This window comes from Ursus americanus, chromosome 2, assembly GCF_024610735.1.
Source record: "Ursus americanus isolate L20-20 chromosome 2, mUrsAme1.1.p, whole genome shotgun sequence".
NCBI lineage: Eukaryota > Metazoa > Chordata > Mammalia > Carnivora > Ursidae > Ursus > Ursus americanus.
In genome coordinates, this window is record NC_142128.1 from 17,179,720 (window position 1) to 17,198,695 (window position 18,976).

The following is an 18,976-nucleotide window of genomic DNA, read 5'->3' on the forward strand; positions in this document are numbered from 1 at the left end:
CTCACTCTGGGATCCTCCCCAGACAGAAGAGACCTGTCAGGCCCTGTCAAGTGGGGGCTTAGAAGTGGGTGTCTGATGTCCAACTCAGTGAGGCCAGGCCAGGGCTACTGGGATGGGTGTCCTGGCCCCAGCAGATCTCCCCTCATACCACACAGGGACCACAGCAAGGACTAAGGGCCTCATTCACCCGCCGTCCCCCAGCTTCCAGCACCACCTGCATAGAGAGAGAGGCAGGGCCCATCTGAGTCTCAATCTCTATGCAAGCCGTGTGACCCTGGGCAAGTCACTTCTCTCCAGGCCTCAGGTGCTCTATAACAAGGAGGGATAGCATCGCAGCTCTGTGAACGCACTGGGTGGATCTTATCAGGGGTATGATAAAGAGAGAAGCAGAAAATCTGGAACGTGGGCCTCTTAAAGCGACATTCCTTCCCTGAGCCTCTCCTGCACAGCAGCGGTGATGTGCCCTCCTAGTGAAGTCGTACTTAAGTACTCTGTCACTAGCTCTCCTCCTGGCCCAAGGGAGCCGAGGAAAGGCCAGGAAAGGATCCTAGGAACCCAGAAGGGTTAACCTGTCATCACCATGACTTCCAGCTTTTCTGATAGGAACAAGAGGGAGGTAGGAAGTGGGATGGTTATTTAGGGGCCAAGAAACTGGCCCTGAAAAGGGGAACAGAGGGGTGGGATGGTTAAGAACTGCAAGCCCTCACCCCCAAAGAGCCCTGGCGCCATCTGGGGCACTTGCTACCCTCCTGGGTCCCAGGGACCCCATCTGTGCCAGGCCTTAACCAATCCGGGCACCTGTGTTTAAGATTGATACCAAGGGCATCATGTGCCCCAATTTTATGGCTCAGGTGGCCTTATTTTCCTGCTTTAACCCTATCCCTATCTCCTGCCCACAGCTCCATTCCTGAAACGCTCATGGTCTCCTCAGGGACAACTGTGGCCACACAAAGCCCTGGGCTAAAGGGACACTGGATTTTCTCCAGTGGACCAGAAAACAACAGCATTTCCAGTGTTTCAGTGTCCCTGCTGGGGTACCACCTCCCCTGAGACTGTGAGGGGCTGGGTAACCTGCAGGGAAGCACAGGATCCTCTATTCCCCTGACATTAGGGTGATGTTGGGGAGTGGGGGAAGTTTGTTAAATTGGCCAGTGCCCTGAAGCCCTGGGTACTTTTTCATCCGTGCATCTTGAAAACTGGCAGAGGGCAGGAACCCCTGGTAATGGCCAATGAACAGCAGCAGTGGCCCTAAGGTTCTACCAAGAATTACAGAGAAGGCCGGTGCCGCCTGCCCTGGAAGAGACTTTAATTTCATTTTGTAAGTGGGGACACAGAGGCCTGTGTGTGAGGGACTTGTCCAAGGTAAGACAATGGAAAGTGGCAGGGCAGGGAGAAACCAGGCTCTACACTCAAGCTCAGCATCCCTCCCAGCCTCCCACACACAACACACTGACACAGAAGCCAGCCCTGATTCATAATTTAATGGCTGTGCAGGCCTTGGTCTCTTATTTCTGCCGCTCACGGGCCCACTGCTCTGGGGTCAGGGTTTTCTGCTCAAAGGCATGAATGTGCAGAAGCTCTTCCGCTAGGCACGTGTTCACCAGCCTGGGGGAGAGATGGGGTTAGGAAATGGAAGGCCGGGGCCTGAGTCGCAGCCTCCTAAGGTAGGGTGACCCAGGAGACTGGAGGTGTCCTCCAAATTGTGTCCCCGGGACCTGGGAACCAAAGAGGCAGAGGGCCTAAGTCTCAATACAGGGGCCACGAAGGCGGGATCCTTGGGGTCGTGGTTCACGGTGCAGGGCCGCACTGACGGGGGCGAGGGACTTAGGTGTAGGGGAGTGGCCAGGGTTGGGGTCCCGGCGCTGGGATGGCGCTGAGCGAGGTATTCCCGAGGCCTCACCGGTGTCTCTGAAGCAGTGGCTTCCCCTCGAACTTGGCCGACACCACCAGGACTCGGAAGCTGGACGCGCAACGGTTGGGAGTCGTGTCCTCGACCTCCTATGGGGCAGAACGGTGGGGAGAGTGTGAAACCCGCCCCTCAGGCGCGCTTTCCCCCTTGGGCGAAACCGGGCCGCACAACTCACCACATGCTCTGCCTCCAAGTCCCGCTGCAGCTTCTCCCGGAGGTATTCGGCGCTGAGTTCCATTGCGGTAACCCAGAAAGGGCGGCAGCCTAGCCGGGATAGAACCCCCGCTCCGACCCCAGCCACACTGCTTCCGCCCTTACTGACGCCACTTCCGCTGAGGACTCTACTTCCGCCCTTACTAAAGCGTCCGTAAACACAGCACTTCCGCCCTCACGCAAGCCCAGCTTTCCAACGGTCCTGGGTTTCCGCGCTTACCGTCAGCCCGCCAGTCGGAGTCTGCACAAGGACGGGGTCGAGCGCTTACAGGTGTCCGCCGCCTGCACCCCAGCCTGGGTTCTGTGGGCCCGTTTGGACACCCTACTCCAGCCAGGAGAGGGTGCGCGAACCTGCATTGCTGCGGCCTCTACGGTACCCCGGGGTCGCCCCCAAACGCTTTCTCCGAGACAAGCATTTTGCTGCCCTGGCAGCTCAGCCCTCCCTGAGGTCACAGGCCCCAGCAATCAACCCACAAGTCCCGATGGGCCCTGCGGGGGACGCGGCAAGGCCCGGGCGCTTCTTCGGCGTCTACCTGCTCTACTGCCTGAACCCTCGGCACCGGGGGCGCGTCTACGTGGGGTTCACCGTCAACCCTGCTCGTCGGGTCCAGCAGCACAACGGGGGCCGCAAAAAAGGCGGGGCCTGGCGGACCAGCGGACGCGGGCCTTGGTAAGAAGGACTGGATTTCTGTTTGGAGAAGGGCTTCAAGGAGGAGGCGGGGCTCGGAGGAGGAGAGGCCTGCCGAGAGAGGCGGGGCACTGTGGTGGCTGAAAGCCGGGCTGGGGTTGGGGCCCTGGTGACGAGGGCGGGCCTATCACAGGGGAGGAGCGCGGTGGGAAGGCGGAGCCCTGTGAAACTCAGCCGTGGGACTATGGCAGGGGTTGGGTAGGAAGGGGACTGATCATCTAGGCTTGGTCCGGTGACAGCGGGCTGATGAACAAGGCGGGGGTTGGAAAAGAGAGAGCCTGCAAGGAAGAGGAACTGAGGAGGGCAGTTAAGTACCTGTGCTGGAGGCGGGGCCTGAGGTTGACAGGTGCGAAGGGACGTACCTCCACAAAGGGGGCGGAGCCTCGCGGAATGGGCCTGAAGCCGGGCGTGAGAACTCCACTCTCGGGTAGGACTGGGGGCGAACCATGGCGAAGGGATTCGGCTTGACACCAACCGGTTGGGGCGGGGTCTCATGGGCCACGTCCTCGTTCTCGTCCCCAGGGAGATGGTGCTTATCGTGCACGGCTTCCCTTCCGCCGTGGCCGCCCTTCGGGTAAGAAAGGAGACGGGGGGGGGGGGGGAGGGCGGTGGGAGGAGGGGGGGGGGCTTGGGGCCTAAGCCGGGGGCGGCCCTGAAGCCCCTACTTCCTGCCCGCAGTTCGAGTGGGCCTGGCAGCACCCGCACGCCTCGCGCCGCCTGGCGCACGTGGGCCCGCGCGTGCGCAGCGAGGCCGCCTTCCCTTTCCACCTGCGCGTGCTGGCGCACATGCTGCGCGCGCCGCCCTGGGCGCGCCTCCCGCTCACCGTGCGCTGGCTGCGCGCCGACTTCCGACGTGAGTTGTGCCCGCCGCCGCCGCCGCACATGCCGCTGGCCTTCGGGCCTCCGCCGCCCCGCGCCCCGGCCCCGAGGAGCCGCTCCGGTACCTCAGCTGACGCGGAGTCCGAGCCCGACCAAGACACCGAGGCCTGCTGCGCCCTGTGCGCGCGCTCCTTCCAGGTGAGCCGCCCCACCCGGTCTCCAGGTCGCTGCGAGACTAGGGTTCAAACGAGTTGGGATCCAGCTGTTTATTTCAGGACCGGGCAGCCCTCTGACACCCTTTGCCCTCATGACTAAAACGGGGATGCTAGTACTTCCTGCTGTTCCTCCAAACCAGTACCCTCTTGCTCAGGGCCCTTGCCCTTCCCCTTTGACTGGAAGGTTCTTCCCTAGACCTAGACCTTCACTTCAGTCTTTATAAAATGCCACCTTCTCCTTCTCCATGAGGTCTTCCTTGGCTCTCCATCTAAAACTGCAGTTCTTCCTTGTACACTCCCCTGCCTTTTTGGTTTTTTTCTCATAAAGCCTAAACACTTATTGTCTAACATAGTAGGTGTTTTATTTATCTTATTGTCAGTATCTCCCCTGCCCCCCAGTACAAGGCAGTTCTTGTTCACTGCCGTAGTCAAGGGTCTGTTAAACAACAGGTGGCCAATAAATATTTAACAAATTAACTGAGATGCTGGGCCTGACTTCTCAGCTCTCAGGAAATGTAAATTGAGTCCTTGCCATTCAGGCATTAAGTGGCCTGCCTGAGATCACTTAGCCGGTAAGAACTATAGGTCTGGCTGCAGTGGCCAATGCTGTTTCTATAATCACTGCTAATGCTCCGGGGCCGGGGGGGGGGGGGGATCGGCTAGCTTAATCCCTGTGGGAAAGTACTGTAACCTCTCCATGCCTCATTTCATCTATAAAATGCAAATAGTAGTGGTATGTGCCTCCTAGCGTTGTTTAATGTAAAGCCTCTGGAAGAGTGTCTGGTCCATAGAAATTGTGACTGTTAGCTCCATCATTCCTCCTGGTTTTCTCTCTTACCTGCCTGCCACCTCTGACAGGATGAAGAGGGCCCCCTCTGCTGCCCCCACCCTGGCTGCCGCCTAAGAGCCCACGTGATCTGCCTAGCAGAGGAGTTCCTGCAAGAAGAGCCGGGGCAGCTTCTGCCCCTAGAGGGCCAGTGCCCTGGGTGAGTCCAGCACCCCCGTCCAAGTCCAGGCGGCGGGGCAGCTGAGTCCTTATCTTGGCACCCAGGGCCTAGCCTGGAGGAGACTTGGGATCCTGATTGTATCTCCTACCAACTGCATCCCTTGGTAGCTGTAAGAATTCACTGCTGTGGGGAGACCTGATCTGGCTGTGCCGGATGGGCGCCGAGGAGGAAGAGGAGGACTTGGAATCAGAAGAGGTGAGACGTGGCTTTGACCCCAGCCTCCCTACCCCATCCCATACCCGAGGCTGCCTTTGACCAGTCTTCTTGTCTCCGCAGGAGCACTGGACAGACATGCTGGAGACCTGACCCGCAGCGCCCCCGACCCTCCGCCTTCTCCTTGTCTGCGCCACCCCTGTGGGTCTGGGTACCTTTTACTTGAGTACAATAAAGAGTCTGAGTCAAGGGAACTTTCTGGTGTTTGTGCAGCGGAGGAGGGGTCCTGGAGCTAGGAGACAGACCCTGCCAGTCACTGGGGCCTGAGCAGAAGAGCAGAGTGGGGAGGGACCGTTCACCTGCATGGACCAGCCTCTCCTCTACCTGGAGGCCCACATGCCTCAGCTTCCCCCCCCATGCTTCTGACATCACACAATTCTTTGCATGCTTGGGAGACCCACACCCTCGACTCAGAGCCCATCCAAATCCAGTGCCCAGCTTGACTCTGGACTTTAATCCAAATAATCAGGACAGAGGCCAAGAGTGGGGTGGGTAGGGGGATACACTACCCCATGGGGCCCTGTGGCCCTGCAAGCCCCAACTCCTTCTTGTCGCTGTCTGGGAGCCCCTTCAAACCCGGTGAAAGGAAGGCACCTTGTGGGGGCCGTGGTTCTGTCACCAACCATGAACGAGTCTCCCTGAAGTCTTCAGAGCTGTGCAGCTGGACGCGTTCCCAGGGTTAGGAGACTCGGCGTTCTTGCCCTTTTCTCTCCCTGTTGCCTCAGGAGGCCTGCCCCGCCTCCTCTGCTCCGCCCCAACCCCTATCACCCTGACCCCCCCCCCCAACATTGCCCTGTACTGGCCTTGTGGTCAGAGGTCAGACTAGCTAGCAGTGCTGGAATGCCTGCGCTGCTGGGGGCCTGGGGGCCCCTCCCAGCCTGAACCTCTGGCGTCTTCAAGACTGGCCTGGAGCCAGCAGGAAGGTGAGTGGCCCTGCTCCCAAGGAAGCCACCTATCCTCTCTGCTCCGCCCACTCTAAACTGGCTAGGTCTATCAACAAGCTGTCAGTTGGCCGGCCCTGCAGGGGTAGAGTTCAGAGGGCAGATCAGGAGCGAAGATTACACAACAAAAACCCCCCAAAATTAAAGTGAAAACTTACTGGGCTCTTTTGTCTAGTTTCAGTCTTCCCTTTGTTTTCTACATACTAAACCCACATTTTGGGTTTTCAGGCCAGTCTAAGCTTGGCTCCGGCTGGGGTGCTAAGGGGGGGAGCACAGGGGAGCCCTCCCACTCTTAACTCCACCCTTTCCTTCCTGGAGACCGGCTCCAGATCCCTCCCACTTCGGATTTATAAACCCTTCAGCTCAGAGAGCAGTTCTGCTCTCACCGCACGGCACCCAGTGAGCCAGAGCGCAAAGCAGTCACAAGACCAAGATCCCGAGAGGTCTGGTGAGTTCCCAGGTGGGGCGGGCTGGGCAGGGCTGGCTCCTGTCTCTCTGCGGCTGCCTGTAGTGGTATCCTCACCCTTTCCCTCTGGATGGCCCATCTCCATCAGCCGACCGCAACCCCGGGTTGAACCCCCCTTCCTTCTTCTGCTGACTCCTCACTTTTGCTCCTCCGCATACCAGACTCTGGCCCCCCAAACAAGCTCACGTTCAGCTGGCTCTGTTTATCCCCGAGCCAAGAGAGTGTGGTTTGGCAGGTAGGATCACAGGCCCCGCTGGCCTCTGGCATGTCCCCGTGTGTGAGGGGCCCAGGTTGCTCACGGGGACGGTGCCGCCGCAGAAGTAGGGGGAGAACCGGCAGGCGGGGAGTTAGGACGGGCGGGCGCCAGAGCAGTAGTTCTCAAGGGCACACCGGCGTCTCCCGGAGATTCCAAAAACTGGGATCGGGCCCAAGAGAGGGATTGAATTGGTTTGGGGTGTGGCCCCAGGCACAGGGATTCTTAAAAGGCCTGCAGGTAAAGCAAAGGGGCAGCCAGGGCCGCGACCCGCTGCATGAGCGCTACGTGTGGGTTTGAACCCCAGCTGCCACCACCCACTAGCTTTGTGTGCAGAGGCAAGCCAGCCCCAGCCCCTCACCTTAAAGCAAGATTTCAACCGATGGCACGTTGTGATGTCGTTAAGGCAAGTCGGCCACGCTCGGGCCCTTGACGCCGCAGATGGAGCTCGTCCAGGACAACTTGCGCCCGCCGCTGGAGTATGTGAAGGGGGTCCCGCTCATCAAATGGTTTGCAGAGGCAATGGAGTCCCTGGAGGACTTCCAAGCCCAGCCCGATGACCTGCTTATCAGCACTTACCCCAAATCTGGTAGGGGACAAGGGTCACCCACTCCTGTCCTGGGCCACCGGCAGGGGCCTGCCCTCAGCCCTGCTCACCTCGCCTTTCCCTGCTCTCCAGGCACCACCTGGGTGAGCGAGATCCTGGATATGATCTACCAAGGCGGCGACGTACAGAAGTGTCACAGGGCCCCCATCTTTATGCGGGTTCCCTTCCTTGAGTTCAAGGTTCCAGGGGTCCCCACAGGTGTGTAGAGGGGCTCTGGGGACCAGTGGAGCAGAGGAAGGGGGCAGGACTGGGCTCCGGCTGAGCAGAGCTTTCCCTACCCATGGCACAGGTTTGGAGGCCCTGAAAGATACACCAGCTCCACGAATCATCAAGACACACCTGCCCTTGGCTCTGCTCCCCCAGACCTTGCTGGATCAGAAGGTCAAGGTGAGTTGCAGAGGAAGCCAGGCAAGAGGCTGCTGGGGCTATCCCAGCTTTGGCCCTGTCTGCTGGGAAGGTCTCATCTTAAGGGGGGAGACGGTCTGCTTCATCCCTTGATGGGGTCGGTGAAAGGGAGACTCCTCTGTGCAGAGCTGGGAAAGGCGGTCTTCTCCGCAGGAGGCCCGTGGAGGACGGGGCTGGTGAGGATCTGGCGCACCTTGTTCCAGATCTGGGTATGGCGGCACTGAGGGGATTAGATTAGCATCGAGTATGGTTCCAGGCAAGTCAGCCTCTAAGCCTGTTTCCCCCTTGGCCAGACCAAGAGCTAACTGCCCTCGAAGGGATGCTGTGAAGGGCAGAACCGCCTGGCTCGCTGTGTGGTGGTGACGCTCGGGTGTGTGTGTGGGGGGGGTCATCTGTGCCTCCAGGTGGTCTACGTGGCCCGCAATGCAAAGGATGTGGCTGTCTCCTTTTACCACTTCTACCGCATGGCCAAGGTGCACCCTGACCCTGAGACCTGGGACAACTTCCTGGAGAAGTTCATGGCTGGGGAAGGTGGGCCTGAGTCTGGAGGAAGGAGCGGGGAGGAGCTGAGTGGCAGCCAGCCAAAGCTAATGCCAGCCTGTGTGTCCATGTCTCTGCCCCTTCCCCCAGTGTCCTACGGGTCCTGGTATCAGCACGTGCAGGAGTGGTGGGAGCTGAGTCACACCCACCCTGTTCTCTACCTCTTCTACGAGGACATGAAAGAGGTGAGGCCACCTGCTGCCGCTTCCGTCCAGGTCACACGTGGAGAGGCAGGAATGCCCCAGGGACCTGCCAAGGCCCTCTCGGCCGCCTGCCCCCCACCAGTCCCCCAGGGCCCCCAGCCCGCCTTCCTGCCCGGGACCCGGAGCTGCAGCGTCACCAGGGCGGCAAGGCTGTATAGCTCTGATCTCAGACCCGAGTGACCCACAGCCACAGTAACGAAAGAGGACCGTCCCTGGCCTCACCCATCAAGATGCAAACAAGAGCTTGTATCAGGGTCACAGGGCAGGGCAACTACTGTGCCCCAGGGAAAGAGGACCCAAGTCCAGGACCTGGGGCTGAGTGGTCTCTAGGCAGAAGTGGCCAGATCCCGGGGAGTTGGGGGGCCCTCCCTTTTGTTTGCTCAATGAGCAATCCCAGCCTCCACTGAAAAGCTCCTCTGCTGCCCTAGAACCCCAAAAGGGAGATTCAGAAGATCCTGAAGTTCGTGGGGCGTTCCCTGCCGGAGGAGACGGTGGATCTCATCGTCAAGCACTCGTCTTTCTCGGAGATGAAGAACAACGCCATGGCTAACTACAGCACCCTGCCCCATCACGTCATGGACCACAGCATTTCGGCCTTCATGAGGAAAGGTGAGTGCCCGTGCGGGACGGGCGTCCGGGGAGCCACGCGTGGAAGCGGAGGCGAGAGCTGGCCCGAGCCACCCGGAGCCTGCTGTGCGGCCGGGGCCTGCAGCCGTCCTCCTCTCTGTCCACAGGCATGTCAGGGGACTGGAAGACCACCTTCACTGTGGCCCAGAACGAGCGCTTTGACGCCGACTATGCCAAGAAGATGGCGGGCTGCGGCCTCAGCTTCCGCACAGAGCTGTGAGCGGGGCTCCCCGGGAGGCACGCCGAAGGCCCCGCTGCCGTGACACTCCCAGCCTCAAGAATAAAGTTCTGTGTGTGTGACACCGAGAGCCTTTAATGCAAGCAAACCTGAGCTGAAAGAAAATGCCCGCTGGGACCAAATGAAGCCACCTCCCCGGGGGCCTCCAGTTCCCCAACTTGCCCGGTTATGGGGAAGGGGAGAAGGGCCTGGAAAAAACAAAACCAAGGAGATGTGGGCAAAGGGGAACAATATTTATTAGCCATGAAATCTTTTGCTGCATTCCCCTACGAGGGTGGCAGGAGACCGTGCGTCCGCCAGCCCGCTTCACTTTTTCTTGGGCTCCTTACAAGCCACCACGTACCTCTGGGCCACGTTGAGGGGAGGGGAGTAACCGTCTGCGTACGAGGTGTCTTCAAACAGCACTGAATAGTCATCCTGGGGCTGTGGCAGGGGGCAGACAGGAAGGGCTGGTCAGAGAGCCCCAGGCGAGGCCCCCAGCCCAGACTGACGGGAACCTCTGGTACACGGGCTCCCAGCCTCTCCTGTCCCCATCCTCACTCTGAACCTAGTCCCTGCTACGACAGAGCCCTTTTCTCGGCAACAAAGGGCCAGGGGACAAAGAGCAGGGAGGAGGGAGACCTGCTGTCTATGTGGGGGATCTGGTAGCTTTTGGGGACCCTCTGTTAGGGGGATCAAGGAAAACCCAGAGGGCAGCAGGCAGGGCTCCTGGAGGAAGAGGGGAGAACAGCCTGGAACTGCCATCAGGGGATGGGTCACCAGCATGAGGAAGCACAGCCTCAGATGGAGAAAGGGCAGTGGTGCGACAGCCAAGGGTGAAGGACAGGCCCTGGGCATGTGCTGCCCATCTCAGCGCAAAAGTGAGGTGAGACCAGAGGGTACATCGGTCCCATTCCACGCGAGGCCGGCTAGGCCCCTGAAGGTTGGAGGGGGGGGTTGGCTGGCACTGCCCTAGGGGACAGGGCAGAGTGGAAGCAGGAGAGGGTAACCCGTAGGATTCTCCTAGCTCAGAGAAGGTGGAAGGTGACCCGGTGACCCATCCGCTCAGCCCAGTCCTGGCGTCCTGGTCTGTCTGTCCCCTGGGGGCCGCCTTACCCGTTGCGGGGGCGTGTGGATCAGCGCACGGTAGAAGCAGGTGGTCTGGGGATACAGGGCCAGCACGAGCTGCTCCTTCTGAAACAAGGCTTCGGGGTCCGTCTCCGGGTTGGCTTTCCACTGGGGCAGTGGGATGATGCGCCGCCGGCTCAGCGTGTGTCTCCTGGAAGGGGGGCTCAGGTCAACCCATGGCCGGCGGGGAGGCTCCTTCCCAGCAGCTGCCGGGTCCCTCCCTCACCCGCGCACTCACTCTTTGCCTTCTTCATCAATGTCATCGACCTCATACCTGCAGAACAGAGAGAACACGGTGGCTGCGGGGAGGTGCGCGGTGCAAGTCCGGGAGTGGCGGGGAGGGGAAGGGTGGGGCGTGGGGAGGGGAAGCAGCCCGGGGAGCTGGAGGCACAGCCGTCCTGTCCCCACAGGCACCCTGGGGGAGGCTCTTCTCCCAGCCTGCAGAGGGGGCGAGGGGCAGCGAGCGCAGGGGTAACGGGAGAGCGGACCGAGGGCGGGCGTCCACTCACTTGTTGGTGGCGTGACTGTAGCTGACCACCTCAGCCAGGATCCACTGCTCGTCCCCGTCCACAGCCTTTACCCGGGCAGCCACCTTGTCCCCAGGTTTGGCCACGTAGTCCCCAGAGGCTGGAATGGCCCCACAGAGGGGTGGGGGCCTGAGGGTTGGAATAAGGTGTTAGTCCCAGCTCTTCTCTCTCGTCGGCTCCCCCCACCCCGGGCCTGCCCTCACTTGTCACCAGGCTTCCCGATCCACAGGGGCAGGGTCATGGCCGACTGCTGCAGCAGGGTCATCAGCACCCCCCTGCGCATGGTCTTCCGAGGGGGCTCCGAGTCATTGTACAGGCCCGCGATCTTGGCCGCTGTGGGAAGAAGCGCGCCCCTGAGGCACCAGGGCCAGGGCTCCCGCGGCCCCACGCTCGCACTGGTGCAAGTTCCCACCCAGGGCCCAGCGTGATCCCTGCCCCCCCACTAGACGCCCACGGTGAAAGGACCCGTGAGAGGTCAGGTGAGTGCACCTCCTGGGGGGGGGCGGTGGGGAGGGAACTAGAGAGGGCAAAAGAAGGGTTCTGAGGTGCCGGTCACATCCGTTTGTCCAGTCAGCGAACGTTTCACAGAGCCGTCGGTATGCTGTGTGTACCCTGCTACTCCGTGTCGTCATTCAACAGAGAACTAGGAGGACGGTCATAGGTGGGCGGACCCCTGACCTCCTCGGGCGTGGCTCAACACCCCCAGCCACCGTCGCGCAAGCCCAACCGGCAGTGGGACGTGTCTGACGGGCAAGGCGTCTGCCCGCTGTGGGTTCAGTGAAAGGGGAGGAGGTGGGAGAGCCGCGGCGGTCTGAAGGGATCTGGAAGCCAACCCCCTGTGTGAACTCCATGTGAAGGAGCTTACCACACGCAGAGGGGGGGGGGTGGCAGGAAGGAGGCAACTGTCCCAGGCACAAGGGGGAGAGAAGCATGCGAGGGCGGGGTGAAATCTCCCAGGTCTGCACAGGGACACTGGGAGCCCCTGCCTCCGAGCGCCGGCCAGGACCTCCACTCCGTCCCAGACCCAGGCTGCCCAGACGCGCTCCCCGTGAGAAGTCCACGGACCGAGCCCACGGGGCTGAGGCGCCCCCGCTCCCGCAGGGAGCCACGACGGCTGCTCTCAGGGAGCCTCACTCCACCTGCTCCGGAAGCGCCAAGCTTGTCTCCAACTCACCAATCCGCCTTTCTTCCAATAGAGACTTGATTTCCGCTATCTTATCTAGAGCTTTCCGGAGGATGCTGAGGGTGGGGAGAAGGGAGAGAAGAGGTCTGGATGAAGCACAAAGCACAGACTTCCTTTTCTGCTTACAGCAGGCTGGGCAACTCAGACCAGCCCTACTGCCAAAAACTATAAACCCTGTTTTCTCAATGAATTAATTTTATGATATTTATTTACTTAGAATATTATATTCATTTATGACTTTATTTTTAAGTAATCTCTACGTCCAATGTGGGACTCGAAGCCATAACCCCAAGTTCAAGAGTTGCGTGCTCTGCAGACAGCCCGCCAGGGGCTCCTGTGTTTACATTTTAAAGGCATGAAAGAACGGACAAGGTAGCGAGAGGTCCCACGCCAAAGAATCCAAGAGGACCCCAGGGCGGTAACCCCAGCAGAGCCAGCAGCATCTGATTGAGGCTGAAGAAGCCACGCCTTAGTGCTGGCCCCTCGAACAGTCTGGACATTCGGAGGATAGAAGTTAAAGCTTGGCGTCTGCCCGAGCTGGGACAAGTCAAAGGAGACGCTCCAGAGGACTGTGGGGCGTTCTCTGGGCTCGGAGCGGGGCTGAGGGTGGAGGGAATTGGTCTCTGATAGGCTGCAGCCCCAGGAAACCTCTGGAGTTCCTTTACAGCGTTCCAGGGTGGCTGGGGCCCAGGCAATCCCGCAGAAGTGAACACAATCCTCTCTGGAGGAAGGTTTCTTTATCCTAGATCTCGAGGCCTCCCCCAAAGAATATTTCAATAGGAAAAAGCAGCCCAGACTCCATTTGGGGTCATTTATTCTCCTCCTGTCCTGGGGCACTTCCTCTGGTCAACCTTTAGTAAGTACCCCCAGGGTTCTAAAGGCCTTCATTCGACAGGAGGGAGACACCGCCTCACAGATGGGCCAGCCTCGGGGGACGCCCCGGGCTCTTGTGGAGCTCATCCGGCAGGGCCAGAGGCCGGGTGTGGTCGGGCACCAGGAGAGCAGCAGAGAAAAAGCCAGGAGGCCAAAGGGAACTCGGGAGTCTGACCATTGCTGCTGGACCTGGCTGAAGAGCACAGTTTTATGAAGCATGGCCTAAGCCAGACTCTGTGAGACAGTAACGGAGTGGGTCCTAACCCTAGCCGCACATCAGAATCCCCTGGGGAGCTTGATTTTATTTATTTATTTTCTTTAAGTAGGTCCCACACTCAGCGTGGAGCCCGATGTGGGGCTTAAACTCACAACTCTGAGATCAAGGCCTGAGCTGAGATCAAGAGTTGGACGCTCAACTGACGGAGCCACCCAGGCGCCCCTCCCGTGGGGAGCTTAAAAAAAAAATCCCAATTGTTTTCGGCAGGAATCATAAACAGATGCCAAAGCCGGGCGTCTGCCAGGACATGGGATATTTACATCATCAGTGTCTCCCGTAGAGACTTCCTCATCACATAAGGGAAAATGGGAACAACCCCGCACATACTGCAAGAGACCACCTTCCGACGGAGACTAGGGTGGCGCCTCTGCTCTCAGCAAGCTAGGACACTACCGGGCCGCAAGCACCCCCAGCCAACCGCGCTGTCCAGGGCCCGGCACGGTGGCCTCGTTCTCTCCTCTGCGCCCCTGACCTTCTAGCCCCCGAGCTGCCCGGGCCCCTGCACAGCGGCACCGTAGCTCTGCCTGCCCCAGCCGGCCGCCCCTACCCTACCCTGTCTTCCCCAGCCGGAACTCCGGCTAATGCAGCTACCCGCCGCCTGTGGCCCAAGCACCACTGAGGACGCCATCCCTTCCACTGTCGAGAAATGCCTTTTGCACTAAGGTTAGAAAATGATTTGTTCCCACCTGGAAATGGCTACCTGTTTATGGAAAGTGGGATCTTTGATCTTGTTTCCCTTTGATCCCTCCTGCCAGTGTGCCAACTCAAGGCCTTTTTTTTTAAAAAAAAGAGACCAACTGTTAAATTAAAGGACAGGGGTTCTCTCTCTATTTTCTACAAAACAGGAGGATGAAAACCAGCTGGGGGGCAGCCCTGGCGCACATGGAAGAGAGAAGGGCGATGCGTCAACGGGTCTGGGGCTAGCTCCTGAGGCGGGCTCTTGGCACCTCTCCTTAGACACGTGTGGGTGGCGGAGACTGCTGCAGGGACACACGCAGACGTGTTCCCCACCCGGACTGGGAGCCTCTCACGCGCTCCCGTGCCCAGCATGGCGCCTGGTGCCCATGGGGACAGGATCTAGTGATGAATGTAGGAACTTCTGAGAGTCAAAAAGTGAAATGGCGGCAGGATTGCAAAAAGTTGGCCCCTGCAATTCTGAAAGGAGCTTATAAATGTTTAACTCCGGGTGGGTCAATACCAGAAAAGAGCCCGCACCAAACTGGTTTCAGAAGCAGTCGCTTTGCCAGCAGTGAGTGGGAAGGGCCCTTTTGCCTTTTATTCTCAAATGCGTGCATCACTCAAGCTGACACAAGCCATACTCCAGGGCAGATGAGTAGAAAAGGGCCTGATAGCCAGATGGCAAATGTGCACGTCAGAAGAGGGGCAGGAAGGGGGGGCCGGGAAGCCGGTAAACAACACAGCAATCCGAAGGCGCGGTGTCTCCTCCTGCACAAGCCGGCCCCAGCCCAGCATGGCGAGCCCTGTCAGGTCCCTCTGTCTAAGCTGCAGAGCCTGGAATCTTCAGCTTCCCCTCGGCCAAATGGTCCCCCAGTGTTATTTCAGAACTTGCCCTCGAACCCACCCTTGCTTCTCCATCCCCACGACCACTGTCTTGGCTCAATTCCATCACCATCTCTTGCCTGGTCTCCTAACTGGCCTTGAATCTCACCCCGTCTGCCCTCCATGCAGCAGCCAGGGTTTCTCTCCTGCTTTACATCTTCGCTGGCTCCCTATGGCCTCCAGGATAAACTCCAGTTATTGGAAGCCCTCCCTTCCCCAGCCTTGCCCTTCCCCAGCCACAGAGGACTGGTTCTCATTCCCCGACCCCCGCCCCCCGAGTGCGCATGCCCGGTATGCACTCCTCCATGGCCTCTGCGTGTCTCCCCCGGACCCCTACTTCAAGTCTCTCCTCCTCCCTGTGGCTTTTGCAGGCCCCCAGGCACAGTGAGCCCACCATGGCTGGCCCACCAACTACAACTGTCCTGGTCACTGTTTTCTTAGGGTGCCTCTCCTTTCGACCGTTTGCCCTTGTAGGCTGGGTCCTCGCTATCCTCGTGTCTCTGTATGGGGACTGCCCAGCACCAGGCAAAGGGTAAGCACCAGCAAAGATGTGCAAAATAAAGACGATGGCAGGCAAAGGAAATCTGGGACCGTGAGTACAAGGCAGGGTCTGTGAAGGGCCAGATGGGAGGAGAGGAAGATCCCGGAGCCACACTTAGGGTGCGGCCATAACACGTGCAAGGCAGTATTTAAACAGCAGGCCACGACTCATTAGGGACCTGTGAGATTAATTTCTGGGGTAACAACCAGCATTTAAAAAAAACAGAACAGAGGATGCCTGGCTGGCTCAGTCCTAAGAGCACGTGACTCTTGATCTCTGGTCGGGAGTTCGAGCCCCATGTCAGGTGTATAGATTACTTAAAAAACAAAACAAAACCCAGACTATATATAGGGTAACAATACAACCTGTGGGACGCCTGGGTGGCTCATCTGGTTAAGTGGCTGCCTTCAGCTCAGGTCATGAACCTAAGGTCCTGAGATTGAGTCCCACATCGGGCTCCTTACTCAGCAGGGAGCCTGCTTCTCCCTCTGCCTGCCGTTCCCCCTGCTTGTGCTCTCTCTCTCTCTCTGATTTAAAAAAAAAAAAATTAAAAACAAAAAAACAAAACAAAAACCAGGGACGCCTAGGTGGCTCAGCTGGTTGAGTGACTGCCTTCGGCCCAGGTCGTAGTCCTGGGATCGAGCCCCCCACTGGGCTCCCTGCTCAGCGGGAAGTGTGCTTCTCCCTCTGCCCCTCCCCCCTCTCATGCTCTCTCTCTCAGATAAATAAATCAAATCTTAAAATAAATAAGTAAAAACAAAAAAAACCCAGTACAAACTGCGCTTCTTGCTCCAGCTCTGTGACGTACGTACATATAAAATACACGCGTGTGCTGTGGAACGGCCATCGTTACACCGCTCTAGCGCGGTATTAAAGAATGTGAACTTTGGGTTTACAACAGGGCTCCCTGACTTGCTAGCTGCGTCACTTTGAGCAGATTATGGAACCCCTTGTGTCTTACTGTCCTCACTGGTACAAGGGGGTAACGTCCAAGCACCTTGCGGTCGCTCTGAGCGTTACATGAGCTAAATACGTCAAGTAGCTGGGACGGTAGCTGGCTCAGCGCGGCCACACAGGAGTCCTGATTAGTATTATTATAGCGACAATGACGAGGTCTTAGAATGAAGATGAAGCCACGACAGAGATGTATTTCCTACCATGGGTTATGGTCAAAGAGTGTGAAAACCACTGGTGTGAGCAATTTAGATACATTATCTCGTGTCGTGCTGACAGTTCTGTAGACAGTTATGATCCCCGTGGCAATGATGGAGCGACTGGGTCTCAGCGGAGCTACTGCTGCCGGTCACCTGACAAGGAAAAGGCCCTGCAGGGTCCGGCCCCTGCATCTAGGAAACAGCAGGGCTAGCGGGAAGGCGGGGGGCCCCAAGGGACAGCCTGGGGAGCGGGAATCTGCTCATCTGTGGCCGGAAAGGCGGCGGGGGCTGGGGTCCGCAGGCTCCTGCAGCCCAGCACACGGGTGGGCGGCAAAGGGGAGGGGACAGGACTCACTTGCACTCAGCCTCCGCATCCGCCTTGGCGGTCGTGTAGAGCCCACGCAGCTTTGTCCGGTAATAGGGAGAGACTGCAAAGCGAGCAGAGGAAGAGGCGTGGGCAAGGGCGCAGCTGGCGGTCCCACGGTGCTGCTTCCATGCACCCGAGCTGGACTTCCAGAGGCGTGCAGAGGCCATGGACGGAGACGTGAGCTTTGGTGGCTCAAAAATGCCCCCTGAGGCCCAGGTCCCATGTTTAACGAGTTCACGTTTTCATATGGTACAAACGCCATCACTGCATGTGGCAGAAGACTTTCTAGCCTTTGCCGTAGCATGACACACGCAGAAACTATTTCTCGGCGCACAGGAAAACAGACAACAGTTCTCACAGCTGCTCGGAGTTGGAAAGCACCAACCCAGGAGGCTGAGCAGGAGGGCCTTTGGGGCACATGCAGGGGATGCTGGGAGGGAAGCTCTCTCTTTAGAAAACACCAGCTAACCGGGGTGCTTGTGCACTCAAAGGGGTTCCCCTGGGTGCAGCTTTAACACTGACTTCCCAGTCCCTAGAGCTGAGGGATTTTAAGGTTCCTTAGTGCTAGGTAGTTTGTCATCTGTTTCCTGGGTCACCTTAGGTCACTCAGCCAAAGGGAAAACTGTCCCTCTGGCTAAGGAGAAGCTCGTTTTGGATTATGTAGATACACGCAAAAGTCCTGTCTGCAACTAGTGATAGCCACGTTCTGGGTCTCAGCCACCCGACCTTGTCCTCCCCTTTCTCTTCTGAGCCCAGGGACTTACTCTTGTTCTCTGTCTGCATCCTCTCATGGGTCTTCTGGATGTTCACTAAGTTGTGTTCACTCCGCGAACGCTCTTCCTGCAGGGATAAGGTCAACAGGGCAGGAGGACGGCCCTTCGTCCTGCTGTGGCACCCGGCATCCCAGCCCAGAGGCCCCAGAAATGCGTACGCCAGTATCTTATGACCCTTACTTTTCAGGTTACATCCCACTACAAAGGACATCATTTGGGAAGGCAATCCCAGGACCGCTCCCTTCTGGGCCATAGGACCATGTGGTGCATGGCTCCCAGGAGATGGGTCATTGTGTAACTATAAACCTGGGTGGGGGCGCCTGGGTGGCTCAGTCGGTGAAGCATCCAACTCTTGATCTCAGGGTCGTGAGTTCAAGCCCCGTGTTGGGCTCCAATTGTAATTTATATCAATGCACTATAACTGCCCTGACCCAAGAACAGATCAAAGTAAGACATTCTGCAGCTGGCAGAGACAGGACTGTCATTTTGGGTACCACCTGGGGCCCCCCAAGTAGGAGGTGGGCCCTGCTATAGGAGAACACACAATGAAAAGCAGTCTCAGCAGAAGCCTGTGAGCTGAACAGGGCGCTGGCTTTGTCCCCAGATGACTCAGAACCGAGAAATAACTGAATAGTGGCCAACGGGAATAAAGCAAGTACTGTGAAGTAAAAATACTATAAAGCAAAAATATCGTCCATAACGGCACCTGGAAAATGGGCAAGGCCATTCTGTTGGGAAGGCGTACCAAACAGCTCTGTGATTCTCACTAACTCATTCTGTAGCGAAACTGAACTCTGCCATGACCGTAGCTGAACGGGGCGCAACCCGCCGGCCACGCTAGTAAGCCTCAGCTGCCTCACGTCCAGAAGTCATGTGCTAACACTGAGGGGCAAATGTGCCGGGAGCCGGAGCCAGAGTCTCCTCGGACGGGAACGCTGACGGGCAACGAGGGGCCCGAGGAAGAACTGGCTTCAGCTCACCGTCGGCTGATTTCTGTGCTGAACAGTTTTACGCAGATGTATGATAAGGCGCGGACAGTACTGGATGAGGCGGGAAGGGGTAATCAGATCAGCGCAGATTATGGGAACGTATACAGCGGCTCGAGGGGACAGACTGCTTGTTTCTGGCAGTCTCCCCCGCCCCTCCACGGCCAGGCATACCCGTCCTCACGCCGCCGCGCTCTCTCCTGGGCAGCTGCCGTACTAACTCGAGGCTCCGCTATCATTTCGCTGCGAAGGAGCCGAGGCCGAGGGCCGGGGCGGGGGCAGCT

At 58.5% G+C, this 18,976-nt stretch overlaps 4 protein-coding genes across 11 annotated transcripts in view; 2 read left to right on the forward strand and 2 right to left on the reverse strand.

Moving 5' to 3' along the window:
- Positions 1-1,286: 1,286 nt before the first annotated feature.
- On the reverse strand, positions 1,287-2,333 carry BOLA2B (bolA family member 2B). Of its 2 annotated transcripts, none has more exons than XM_087869124.1 (3): positions 2,085-2,333; positions 1,901-1,960; positions 1,287-1,605 (listed from the first exon to the last, which is right to left on the reverse strand). In XM_087869124.1, exons 1-3 carry the CDS (start codon positions 2,145-2,147, stop codon positions 1,555-1,557), a joined length of 174 nt encoding a protein of 57 aa, XP_087725250.1. In that variant the 5' UTR covers positions 2,148-2,333; the 3' UTR covers positions 1,287-1,554. The 2 variants fall into 2 exon arrangements, with proteins under 2 accessions (XP_087725250.1, XP_045641887.1); XM_045785931.2 differs by having other exon boundaries at positions 1,462-1,605; positions 1,901-1,998; positions 2,085-2,219.
- A 271-nt stretch (positions 2,334-2,604) lies between these two features.
- Positions 2,605-5,258, forward strand: SLX1A (structure-specific endonuclease subunit SLX1A). 3 transcript variants are annotated; one of them, XR_006777510.2, is made up of 6 exons: positions 2,605-2,792; positions 3,333-3,384; positions 3,489-3,827; positions 4,703-4,830; positions 4,896-5,046; positions 5,128-5,258. XR_006777510.2 is itself a non-coding variant. In XM_045785930.2 (6 exons), exons 1-6 carry the CDS (start codon positions 2,605-2,607, stop codon positions 5,155-5,157), a joined length of 825 nt encoding a protein of 274 aa, XP_045641886.1. In that variant the 3' UTR covers positions 5,158-5,258. The 3 variants fall into 3 exon arrangements, 1 of the variants encoding a protein (XP_045641886.1); XM_045785930.2 differs by having other exon boundaries at positions 4,959-5,046; XR_006777511.2 differs by lacking the exons at positions 4,896-5,046; positions 5,128-5,258 and having other exon boundaries at positions 3,489-4,416; positions 4,703-4,788.
- A 1,907-nt stretch (positions 5,259-7,165) lies between these two features.
- On the forward strand, positions 7,166-9,406 carry LOC123784598 (sulfotransferase 1A1). Its single transcript, XM_045785928.2, has 7 exons — positions 7,166-7,313; positions 7,404-7,529; positions 7,621-7,718; positions 8,141-8,267; positions 8,367-8,461; positions 8,908-9,088; positions 9,214-9,406. Exons 1-7 carry the CDS (start codon positions 7,166-7,168, stop codon positions 9,324-9,326), a joined length of 888 nt encoding a protein of 295 aa, XP_045641884.2. The 3' UTR covers positions 9,327-9,406.
- Positions 7,718-18,976, reverse strand: part of SGF29 (SAGA complex associated factor 29) — a 28,351-nt gene continuing 17,092 nt past the window's right edge. For 4 of the 5 annotated variants that reach the window (XM_045785926.2, XM_087869108.1, XM_045785925.2 and 1 more), the window contains exons 3-11: positions 17,698-17,773; positions 16,922-16,994; positions 12,153-12,217; positions 11,182-11,311; positions 10,961-11,107; positions 10,690-10,725; positions 10,440-10,602; positions 9,688-9,767; positions 7,718-7,956 (exon numbers count right to left, since the gene is read on the reverse strand). In XM_045785926.2, the coding sequence (XP_045641882.2) occupies positions 7,797-7,956; positions 9,688-9,767; positions 10,440-10,602; positions 10,690-10,725; positions 10,961-11,107; positions 11,182-11,311; positions 12,153-12,217; positions 16,922-16,994; positions 17,698-17,773 (930 nt within the window). In that variant the 3' untranslated portion in view covers positions 7,718-7,796. Of the gene's footprint in view, positions 7,957-9,556; positions 9,768-10,439; positions 10,603-10,689; positions 10,726-10,960; positions 11,108-11,181; positions 11,312-12,152; positions 12,218-16,921; positions 16,995-17,697; positions 17,774-18,976 lie in introns of those variants that run through there. The other variant, XM_087869110.1, reaches the window with a different exon arrangement.